Source organism: Bos indicus, chromosome 7 (assembly GCF_029378745.1).
Source record: "Bos indicus isolate NIAB-ARS_2022 breed Sahiwal x Tharparkar chromosome 7, NIAB-ARS_B.indTharparkar_mat_pri_1.0, whole genome shotgun sequence".
Lineage (NCBI taxonomy): Eukaryota > Metazoa > Chordata > Mammalia > Artiodactyla > Bovidae > Bos > Bos indicus.
Window position 1 is genome coordinate 79,033,374 of NC_091766.1, and position 12,649 is coordinate 79,046,022.

The 12,649-nt window shown below is 39.2% G+C and overlaps 1 protein-coding gene across 3 annotated transcripts in view; it reads left to right on the forward strand.

Annotated features, from left to right (window-relative positions):
* The window catches only part of LOC139184221 (teneurin-2-like), a 451,142-nt gene that overhangs the window by 330,759 nt on the left and 107,734 nt on the right, over positions 1-12,649 (forward strand). For all 3 annotated transcript variants that reach the window (XM_070793968.1, XM_070793970.1, XM_070793969.1), the window contains one exon: positions 8,861-9,160. In XM_070793968.1, coding sequence (XP_070650069.1) covers positions 8,935-9,160 — 226 coding nt within the window. In that variant the 5' untranslated portion in view covers positions 8,861-8,934. The remainder of the gene's footprint in view (positions 1-8,860; positions 9,161-12,649) is intronic.

Sequence of the window (12,649 nt, forward strand, 5' to 3'; positions counted from 1 at the left end):
GCCAAAGTACTGGAGATTCAGCTTTAGCATCATTTCTTCCAAAGAACACCCAGGGCTGATCTCCTTTAGAATGGACTGGTTGGATCTCCTTGCAGTCCAAGGGACTCTCAAGAGTCTTCTCCAACACCACAGTTCAAAAGCATCAGTTCTTCAGTGCTCAGCCTTCTTCACAGTCCAACTCTCACATCCATACATGACCACTGGAAAAACCATAGCCTTGACTAGACGAACCTTTGTTGGCAAAGTAGTGTCTCTGCTTTTGAATATGCCATCCAGGTTGGTCATAACTTTCCTTCCAAGGAGTAAGCATCTTTTACTTTCATGGCTGCAATCACGATCCGCAGTGATTTTGGAGCCTGGGAAAATAAAGTCTGACACTGTTTCCATTGTTTCTCCATCTATTTCCCATGAAATGATGGGACCAGATGCCATGATCTTAGTTTTCTGAATGTTGAGTTTTCACCCCACTTTTTCACTCTCCTCTTTCACTTTCATCAAGAGGCTTTTTAGTTCCTCTTCACTTTCTGCCATGAGGGTGGTGTCATCTGCATATTTGAGGCTATTGATGTTTCTCCCGGCAATCTTGATTCCAGCTTGTGCTTCTTCCAGCCCAGCGTTTCTCATGATGTACTCTGCATATAAGTTAAATAAGCAGGTTGACAATATACAGCCTTGACGTACTCCTTTTCCTATTTGGAACCAGTCTGTTGTTCCATGTCCAGTTCTAACTGTTGCTTCCTGGCCTGCATACAGATTTCTCAAGAGGCAGGTCAGGTGGTCTGGTTATAGGTTTTTTGTTGATTCTCTTGATCAAGTTGAGGAAGTTCCCTCTACTTCAAATTTTTGTTTGAATTTTTATCATGAGCAAATGTAGATTTTTGCCAGATACCTTTTGTACTTTCAGTAATTTTTCTTCTTTATTTCTTTAATGTGGTGGCTACACTGATATTTTAAAATATTGAACCATCCTTGCATCCCCAGAATAAACCCTATGTGGTCACGATGTATAATTATTTTTATATACTGTTGACTTGTATTTGCTAAGATGAGAATTTATGTATCTATATTCATGGGAAATATTGGTCTTTAGTTTTGGAGGGGTTTTTGTTTGTTTGTTTTTGGTACTTGTTATGTTTAAGTAGCTTCATAAAATGAATTGTAAAGTGCTCCCTATTCTATTTTCTGGGAGAGATTTTGTAGAATTGATGTTAATTCTCCTTGAAACATTTGATGGAATTCTCCAGTGTAATCATCTCGGCATGAGATTTTATGTGAATTTTAAAATTACAAGTTAAATTTCTATATTTGTCACAAAATTAGTCAAATGATCTAATATTTCATATTAGGGGAATTGTCATAGTCTTAGAATTGAGTTGTTGGTCCATTTCATCTTTGTTGTCAAATTTATTTTTGTAAATTTCTTTGAAATGGTCCCTAAGAATCTTGTTTACGCCATCAAGGCATCTAGTGGTATCTCATGTGTCTTCTTTGTTTCTTTGTCACTCTGCCAGAGTTTGTCAATTTTATTGACTTTTTTCCCCAAAGAAGCAGCCAGTTTCATTGTTTTATGTGTTGTTTTTATCCGTACTGCTGCTGCTGCTAAGTCACTTCAGTCGTGTCCGACTCTGTGCGACCCCATAGACAGAAGCCCACCAGGCTCCCCCGTCCCTGGGATTCTCCAGGCAAGAACACTGGAGTGGGTTGCCATTTCCTTCTCCAATGTGTGACAGTGAAAAGTGAAAGGGAAGTCGCTCAGTCGTGTCCGACTCTTAGCGACCCCATGGACTGCAGCCTACCAGGCTCCTCCGTCCATGGGATTTTCCAGGCAAGAGTACTGGAGTGGGGTGCCATACAGTTTTATTTAATTTGGTTCTTTATTAATCTCCTCCTTCTCACTTTTAGTTTTAGTATTTTCTTCTTTTACTAGAATCTGGAAGCTTTGATTATTGATTTGAGAATTTTCCTGTTTTCCAATGAATGTGTTCAGTTTATAAATTTCTCTCTCAGCAGTGTTTTTGTGGTTTCTTATAAATTCTGATATATTTCCTTTTTCCTTTAATGTATATTTTGATCTTGTATGATCTTTTGTCCATGTATTATTTAGAAAATTGTTGTTTAGTTTTTAAGTGTTTAGGTATTTTCTTCTCATTTTTCTATTACTGATTTAGTTTGAGTCCATTGTGGTAAAGAGAACATACTCTGTATGACTTCAGTTTGAGATTTGTTTTACAATCCAGGCTATGTTACTTGGGTACTTAAGGATGTGACAGTCTGCTGTTGTTGGGAGGAATAATCTGTAAGTGTTATAAATAGGGCTTGTTGGTTGATGGTGTTTTGGGATTCTTCTGTATCTGTCTTGATTTTCTAGTTGTTGAATTCCAGTATTGAAAGCTCCTACTCTGTTTATGGATTTATATATTTTTCTTTTCAATTCTGTTACTTTTTGCTTAATATACTTTGCAGTTTTGTTTGTTTGTTTGTTGTTTTGTACATATATATTTAGAATTGCAACTTCTTGGCAGATTGGTCCTTTTATCATTATATAATGCCCCTCTCTATCTCTGATAATTTTCTTTGCCTATGAAGTAGACTTTATCTAATACAAATAGTCACTCCTGCATTCTTTTTGTTAATGTTAACTTTATATCTCTTTTTTCTTCGTTTTATTTTCAACATGCCTGCAATGTTATATTTAAATTTACTTACTCGTTGACAGTATGAAGTGGGTTGTATTTTCTAATTCGTTCTGAAGATCTCTATTTTTTAATTTGTGTATTTAGATCACTTACATTTTATATAATTATTGTTATCTTAGGGCTTAATTATGCCATTTTACTCTTTGTTTTCTATTCATGCTCTTGTTCTATTCTTCATTTTTCGCTTTTCTTCTTCCTACTTTTCTGTGGTTTATTGAACATTTTTTTTGAACTCCATGTTGACTTATGTACAGTGTTTTTGAGTGCATCCTTTTGTATAGTCTTTTTAGCTGTTACATTATACCTACATGTCTTATCCCAGTTTACTGCTTTCATCACTTTACCAGTTATATTGTGGAAACCCTACCTCCCTTTATATCTTTTTACCCTTCTCATTTATAATATCATTTCTTAAATATGACCTCTACATATTTAAAACCTCATCAGACAATTTTATAATTTTTACTTCAACCATTAAAAGTAATTTGGAAAACTCAAAAGGAGGGAGTCTTTGGTCTTTATTAATACTTTCACTAAGTATATATATTCTTTCTTTCTTATTTTTTCTTTCATTATTTCCAAGATTTTTTTTTCCCCCTTCTGTTTTAGAGAAGTACTTCTTTCAAAATTAATTCAGAATAGGTCTGCTGGTCATAATGTCGCTTAGTTTTCATCCATCTGAGAATATCATGTCTTCTCCTTCATTCTAGAAGGATATTTTCACTTGATCTAGATTTCTGGGTTGAAATTTCTTTTCTCTCAGCATTTGAAAAATGTTTTGCCATTTCCATCTTGCTTCCATGGTCTGAGAAAAAAACCTACTTTCATTCAAATTGCTTTCCCCTAAAGGTAAGGTATCGCTTTTCCTCACTGCCTTCTAGATTTTCTTTGTCTTAAGTTTTCAGAAGTTTAGCTATGATAATGTCTTAAAGTAAATGCATTTGACTTTACCCTTTTGGGGGTTTGTTCAGCATCTTGAATGTTTACAAATTTGGGTGTTTTCAGCTACTGTTTTAGCACTTTCTCCGCCCCTCTTTCATATTCTTTTCCTCTGTGACTCTGATAACATAAGCATTAAGTATTTTGTTCTAATTCTGTAGATAGGTCCCTAAGGCTCTGTTCATTTTTTCTTCTTTAGTTTGTTTTTTAATCAACTGTATAGAGTGGGTAATTTCCATTGTTCAGTTTTCAAGTTCCTTCATCCTTTCTTCTCTTTATTCTTCTCTTGAGTCCATCTATTAATTTTTTTTGGCTATTTTAATTTTCACTTCTAAAATTTCTATTGGAGTCTCCTTTGTATCTTCTATTTGTTTGCTGAGACCTTTTTTTTTTTTTTTAATTTGTTTAAAGTGTGCTTTAAATTACTGTTGAAGCATTTTATGATGGCTGTTTTTAAATCTATGTCAAATAATTCTAACATCTTTCTCCTCTCAATGTTGGTATCTATTGATTAAACCTTTTTCATTCCGTTTGAAAATTTTCTAGCTCTTGGTGGTATAGGTTTTGTTTTGTTTTTTGAAATCTGGACATTTGAGGTATTGTGTTATGAGAGTCTATGTCTTATTTAAACCTTCTATTATAGTTGGTTTCCTCTGACACTGCTCTGTAAGATGAGAGATCCTACCTCATCATTGCTACTTTTGCCTAAAAGTCCAGGTTTTTCACTCAGTCTTTGCTAGCACTTTAGGGCAGAGAGTTCCTTGTTAGGAACTGGGAGAGGAGGAGAGCTGGGAGTTCTGGTTCCCCACTAGACCTCCGCTGATAGTTCCCTGGTGGTAGGGTTAGGAGTGCTCCATTACTCCTCCCCACATGATATCTGCTAGCACCAATAGCCAACAACAATAGGCAGAAGGACTCATTACCACTGGGAAAAAATGAAAGTCCTGAGTCTCCACTAGTCCTCCTCCTATATCACCCCAGCGGAGAAGAGTGGCACCTTATAACCACCCAGTGAGGGTGGAAGGCCAGGCTGGCACCCTCTGAGGAGAAGATGACCTCATTACTTCCTAGAAGGCATAAAAGTCCTATCTGCCTTCTTAACCTTCTGTAAACCACTGTTTGGGTTTGGGGTGGCTTGTTGCTTCCTCAGAAACATGGAAATCTAGGCTCCACACTTGGCTTTTGCTGGTGAAGGTGGGAGTCGGGGCTACTGCATTTCCTATGGTATTTGGCTGGGGTGAGATGATTAACATCTAAATGTTTCCCCTTTTGTTAGGCTGCTCCCTTCAAAGTCCTTTGGCTAGAGGCAGCAGGATTTTGTTGGAATTTTTATTGTCTGAGTCTGTTGCTGTTTCTGGGTTGACAATATCTTTAGCTCCAAGAATGAAATATATAGGGCAAAAATAAATTTCAGAAACTCACCACAGTTTTGTTCCTTAGGTCCTGAGGGCACTAGTAAGTCTGTCTCTTATTCCTACCTTTCAGATTCTTCCTACTGTTATTTTATATATATAATGTATAGGGTCTTCAGCTATACCTAGTGGGGGAAAAAAATTGTAAAAGTACACTTATCCAATCGTTTTGGAAGTGGGGATTTCTAGACTGCGTGATTTTCCATAATAAGCTCAGGACCCAGATTTTAATATAAATTCTGCTGGTTTGTCTCTTTTTTTATTAGAAATTAATTTTTAAATAACAAGCGAGATAAATACAAAATGTCTAGAATCCAACAGCCTGTATACTGTGCTCAGTTTTCTAAGAAATTAGCTTTCCTTGGCTAAAATTTGTCATTTTCTTACCTCATTTTATATAAATGTCTATCAGTTATCTGGAGGTGACATTGCTGACAAACTCAACTATCAAGGGCCTAGGCAAGAAAGAGAAATTTAGCAGGAAGAGATCACTAGGCAACCAAATTAGATGTCAAAATGTCCAAACATTAAATTTCTTGTACTTTATAAATAGGTAATAAGCCTTTAGGCTCCCACTTAGAGCGTGATTTTTAAAAATATGTGTAAAATAAAATCACATACATGTACACGTAGAAAATCAGCCCAATTTCCAAAGCATAATGCAAATTAGAGGAGATAGGATTTCATGAGTTAGGAACACTGAAAACATTAAAAAGTAAAAACTCACTGTGAAGCAGAGGAGAGAAAAATGATAAAATACATTCAAAACAGCCAACCCTTCTCCCCCAGAACACTTGTAGCTCCTCAGTGTTAGAGCACACAATCTTATATATCCTTGTGTGGGTGTTCAGTGGGGTCAGACTCTCTGCAACCTCATAGACTGTAGCTATGTATGGTTTTTCCAGTAGGCATGTATGGATGTGCGAGTTGGACTATAAAGAAAGCTAAGCGCCAAAGAATTGATACTTTTGAACCTGTGGTGTTGGAGAAGACTCTTGAGAGTCCCTTGGACTGCAAGGAGATCCAACCTGTCCATCCTAAAGGAGATCAGTCCTGAGTATTCATTGGAAGGACTGATGCTGAAGCTGAAACTCCAATACTTTGACCACCTAATGAGAAGAACTGAGTCCTCTGAAAAGACCCTGATACTGGGAAAGATACAAGGCAGGAGGAGAAGGGGACAACACAGGATGAGATGGTTGAATGGCATCACTGACTCGATGGACATGAGTTTGAGTAAGCTCCGGGAATTGGTAATGGACAAGGAGGCTTGGCATGCTGCAGTCCATGGGGTCACAAAGAGTCGACACAACTGAGCGACTGAACTGAGACTGCAGCCCTCCAGGATCCTCTGTCCGTGGAATTTTCCAGGCAAGAATACTAGAATGTGATGCCATTCCCTTCTCTGGGGGATCTTCCCCACCCAGGGATCAAACTTGCATCTTGTCTCCTGCATGGGCAAGTAGGTTTTTAGCGTTAGCACCACCTACATCCTTAGTGGCTTCCCCGGTGGCTCAGACAGCAAAGCGTCTGCCTACAATGAGAGAGACCCAGGTTCGATCCCTGGGTCAGGAAGATCCCCTGGAGAAGGAAATGGCAACCCACTCCAGTATTCATGCCTGGAAAGTCCCATGAACTGAGGATCCTGGTGGGCTACAGTCCATGGGGTGGTAAACAGTCCGACATAACTGAGCAACTTCACTTTCACTTTCACATCCTTGGTGGTCACTAAAAGTCTTCCTTTATCTGTATGTAGTTCAAGTATTGATACTTATAATTAGAAGTTTGAGTTTCAGGGATTCATATGATCATCTCTGTCTTATGCAAATTTGCAGCTATTTAGCTTAGACAAAAAATTATTTTTAATCATTCAGAGGAGGAAAAAACTACTTCTTAGCCCTTACCATGTGTTAGGCAGCATATTGAGAGCTTTCCCATTGTGTCCCATCTAATTTTTATAGATACTCTAATCTGTAAATACCTATTTTCTATTTTCAGTGGTTGAGAACCTGAATTTTACAAGGGCTCTGGCTAGTCAGTGGTCATGATGAGATTGATATCCAACAAGACTACAATAGCCAGGCTCTTAACCAGCCTATACTATGGATTCTAAAATGTTAAGATCACATGTTGGGTGTTAAGGGAGAAGTTTTTGGACATCTAGAAATTGCATTAATGTTAAGACACTTGAATCTTTGGTGCCGCCCCCAAAACTTCCATGCTGACGTTGATCATCTTTGCTCCCTAAGCAGGTCCTGGAGTCTTGACTGGTGACTCTCAAAGATGCTTCTCAGCTACTTAAGTCAGAGACTGTAGGTTCCAGGAAACTGAGAATTAATTTTTTATAAGTGACTGTGGCAACAGCTCGACTCTGCTTGATGTTTACCACAGATATGCCCTCTTTTTATTGCCAGTTGTCAAACAAAGGTATTCCTGATTACAGGCAATGTTTGATACTATACACAAATAGTCTTAATTAGGAGGGTTTCTGAGATCCAGAAGGACCTCTTGGTATGAAAGGACAAGGAAGAGATAACTTGGCTTCTGCTTTCTTGGGGCTGATGTCTTCCACATTGCTGCACATTTAGGCTAGTCCCTTGGTATACACAAGCATCTCATTGCAGTGTGGTAAATAACCAAAGAAGAGCAGAGGGGCTCCAAACTATAGACTTGCTCCCCAAGTACATTCTGACATATTGAGGAAACAGTGAGCATCAGAAGCCTGGATAAAAATCATTACACTGGCTCTGGGTTGTATTTGCTATTTTAATTAAATTTGCGTTTTTCCATTCTGTCCAGGCCCTGGCCCTGTGGTCCAGGCTATTTTGCATGGCCGATGAAATCAATAAGAGCCTATCATTTGGAACTTGGAGGCATCTAAGTGTTTTGATCTTATTTGCTCGGCAGAAGGCTAGAGTTTTCTGAGTGATGTTTGTCTACATTTCTAGGTCCCGAGTGTCAAGCTGGGGGGCTCCCTGGTTGCCAGATCATATGTTGGAGAGGCTTCTTTCCATCAACTTACCTGTTGCATTCAGTCCTCTTCCCCATTTTTCTTTTCCACAGTGGATATCCCAACTGTGAAAAGGACGCTAGGGTGGGCTTAGGTTGATGGCCATGTGGCTGTGCCAGTTGGACCTCTGTGAGCAAGATGTCCTGTTGGCAGGTGACCAGGGGAAAGACCAGGTGTGTCCAAGAATCAGATTTGCCAAGAAGATAAACCAGATGAGGACTTTACTGAAGGCTCATTAAATAAATCAGAGGAAGACTGCTTGTCAAGAATGCCTTATATTGTTATTCTCCATACCCAGCCAGGCAAGTTTTATGTCGGTCCAGTGTGACCTGGTACCATTAAAAGCATTATCAGCATATATTTATGCCTTTTACATCTTTATTTTATTTGCATTTATTTAATTTTGGTGTTTTTTCCCCCAGTCCTTCAGCAGGAAAAAAAGAAAGCAATTAAAGTCAGATAAAATCAGTTTTGCTCTGAACCACTTCATAGTAAGATCTTTCATTAGAGTGACAGACTTACTATGTCGTTTTCACACATATAGAAAATCAAAATATGAGTTATTTTGCTACTATTTTCCCCTGAAATCTATTTAGCTAAATAGCATGGGAATTAATTTACTGCGTCAAATGATTCTATTTAGGCTGATTGTTTAAGTATACATTAAGCGTTTGCAGAAGAGATGATGCAGCACTGACCAAATTTGCCTTTGTGTGTTTTGATCCAAGTCGAAGCATGAATCAGAACAGAAGGCAGTAATTCTTAGAATCATAGTCTGAGTTTTTCTCCTGTGATGTTTTTAGGTGGCCAAGTGACAAGTGCCCAAACCCCAGCCTGACTTTTCAGAAAGCATCAGCCTTCTGCCAGACCTGGGATAATGGATGTCAAAGACCGGCGACACCGCTCTCTGACCAGGGGACGGTGTGGCAAAGAGTGTCGCTACACGAGCTCCTCCCTGGACAGTGAAGACTGTCGTGTGCCCACCCAGAAGTCCTACAGCTCCAGCGAGACTCTGAAGGCCTATGATCATGACAGCAGGATGCACTATGGAAACCGAGTCACAGACCTCGTTCACCGGGAGTCAGACGAGTTCCCAAGACAAGGTAGGTGGAGCTGACCACACTGAAGGTCTGAGCTGTCTTACTGGCTTGCGCTGTTGCACATCGATGACTGAGGTTGGTGGAAACAGGGAGCAAAGCAGGTCTGCATCAAGTCTCCAATCAAGTTTAGTTTAAGAGAACAATCTTCTTGTCAACCCATGTCAGATTCCTATGGGGATCACAGAAGGGCCTCTTCTGTCCTAGACACTTCAATTCTTTGACAGTTTGTTGGTTACTTTTGGAGACACACCAGGGTAGGTTTTGATCAGATGTAACAGAGAGCAGACCCTTGGCTCCATGAGGGATATCCCTGTGACCATCATGGATCGCAGTCCCAAGGAATATGGAATTATCTGTGATTTTTAAACTATTCTCCTTGAAACCGAGACACAAGCCTCTAAGAGTTCAGATTTCTCCTGCTTCTCACATTGAGCTTCTCGGTTATATTCTCTTTGAACAAATCGTATAATGATAAAAACATATTTGAATCTCTCTCCACTCCCCTCCCATATAATAATAATTCATTTCTCTCTCCCCCCTCAAAAAACATGTGGTGTTAATTCTGAGTTACACATGTTTTTAATGTTTTGAAGTATAGGTCAATTCCAATTCCACTGGTATAATTCCCACACCTGCTTTCCCTAAACATAATTTTCTTATACAATTTTGATTTCTTTGGGGAGGAGAATGTTTTCATCCTAAGCACTGACAGTTGGCAATCTCTTCTTAGTCACTATCCATGGGAAATTTTGTTATCACTTGTGATGAGTTGCTGTAAATGTGTGAACGCCTGGACTCAGGCACAGTGTTGAAAGGCAGTGTGTCCAAGTTGACTGGCTGGCTCCAGGTCTTATGCTTTGTGTACCAGCCTCACCCTATATGTGATTTACATAAAGTCTTAGCAAAATTACCAGTGTACACGCAAAACTGCAGTGAACACACCAGGAAGGGGCGCTCTGCAGTGCCAAGGGTCAAGGTTCCAGCTGCTGGTTTACTGCATCACGTGTTAATACTGATTGTATAGTTCTTATTCTATGTCCCTGTCAGTAAATGTTGCAACTAATGTAATTCTTCATTAGATACCCTAGCTTGTGTCTTATTCCTTTCAGGCCGCTATAACAAAATACTGTGAACTGGTGGCTTATAAATAACAGAAATTTAGTTTGCACAGTTCTGGAAGCAGGGAATGTTAAGGTCAAGTCCTAGCAGATTTGAGTGCTGCTGAGAGGAGTCTTCCTGGCCCATAGATGGCCATCTTGTCCTGTGTCCTCATACAGCTGAGAGGGCAAGGAAACTCTCTGGGGCCTCTTTTATAAGGGCACTAAACCTATTTATGAGGGTTCCACCCTTGTAATTCATTTACCTCCCAAAAGCCCCACCTCCAAATACCATTGAGGGTTAGTTTTTATATAAAAATTTTGGAGAGTCACAAACATGCAGTCTGTAGAAGCTTCAAATTCCATCCCTGGTTTCTTAATTTCCTTAGTTTAGCTTACTTCGTCTTTTGTTTATTTCTTAGAAAGCACTACTTATATGTAATATATATGTATATCTCCTATAATCCAGTGATTGTTCTAAAAAAACATGTTCTCAAATGCTCCTCCATTAGCCTAGCTTCACCTTTTATATTTAATAAAACATGCCACAAAATCAGTGGAGAAACAGTTAAAATTTTATCTCTACTGCCTTTGTAGACCCTTGCAGAATGCACTTGTTATTTAATCTTCACTCTTATTTTCTGAGTTAACTGCATGTAAATGAAACACATTGCAAACAAGGGGAGGAGGGTTGCTTGAAAATTGCTCTGTATCAGATGTCTTTGATCTGTGAGTAACTTCAACAAGTGTTTTACTTTGTTAAGTTCTCACCCGACCCCAAAGTACATGTAGTGGAAATTAGAAGGAAAAAAAAAAAAAAAAAAAAAACCGAGGAATCACAGCTTAATTAAAGGAAGGCTTAACTATCCAATTTGAAACCTGAGGATACCTGCCTGTTGCTTCCAGGGGTGTCTCTCATACAAGACTGAGATATTTTGAAAGGTGATGCACATTCAACAAGGTTGACAGCCTTTCGTTTTCTGTTGTGTTTTCTGTTTCCTTTATGATATTATTGCATATGTTTTTGTTTCTCATGATTCTGGGCTAAAATGTGGCCTCTCCTTCCTAAGTCTCATTAAAGGTGCGTCCTGGCTTCTGATCATTGTGCACTGAACTGTAGATCCCAGATTATTGTTGAACTGTGGATTTGCCTGTCACCTTTTCCCTTATTAATATTTACATAAAATGAAACCAAGTGCTTGGGATTTTATTTTCAAATATACCTTTATTCTTCCTGTTTAATCTTGTTCCTCTCCATTGATAATAATGAAAGTCGCTTGGCCATATCAAACCCTTCGCTTTGCAATTAACAATTCACACATGCCTTGTGTTGTTATTGAGCCCATATTTGTTTGTGTAATGTGTTTGCATGAATTAAAAACTGTGCAGGCCAAAAGTAGAAATGAAAAGGCATTGGAAGTATTTGCATATGCAAGTGCAATTCCTTCTGAAGACATCTATGAATTTATGCATGAAAATGTAGTCAGTCTGAGTGGATCTACTTTGATGGGTTCTAAAATTGAACTCTGCAGGAAGTAAATAAGCACATATTTAAGGAGAGGAGGAACAGGAGATACAATCTGGCAAGCAGCATTTTCAGTGTGAAACTTAGCCACTCCAGAGAGGGTTAAAACAAATTTTACACTCAGTAATAACAATAATTTTTTTTAAATGTCATGCATTTCCCATTTTATTTTCTTATTCATGAAATCAAAGAGGAGGATCATCTCAGCACTTATTAGCCTAGAGGTACATTAGCAAGGATCAGAGCGGGATCATCTCCTACGGTATTCTTATTTAAAACCCAAGACAGCGATCATAAAACAAACACGCTTCTCACTTGCAAGCAAGTTTGGCAAACACAGTCGGATGACTCTCCAGATGCTCAGAGGGGAAAAGACTTGCCAGCTAGTAGAAGTGATTAGGGGCTGGGGTCAGACCTTGTCCGGTTTCCCCAGCTGGCCAGCAGCAAGCATCAGATGTGAGAACCTGCCAGGTCCCAGCAGGAAAGATGGGCCACAAGTTCCCCTGAGAAGCTTATGGAAATGCCTGTCAAAGTAAAACTCCTTTGCCTGCTTTCAACACAGAATCCTCCTCCTGCCTCCTTCTCCTGTGGGTCTCTCCTAAGAAGAGACAATGCAAATTACCTGTCTGGCCTCTATTATGTTGGATTCTTCTGGTGTGAAGGGAGAAAATGACTGACCTTAGGTCTGTGGCCGCTGGAGTAATTAGTAAATGACTAATCCTGCACTAAATAGCATCCTAGTGGTCTGAAAATTAATGCACTTGACAAAAGTGACCAGTGGTCCGATCCCTGGGCAAACCCAGGCCCTGCCTGATCTGTGAAATAGATGCCACTTTGAATAATCCAGGTCAGCCAAGTGCTCAGCCCGGT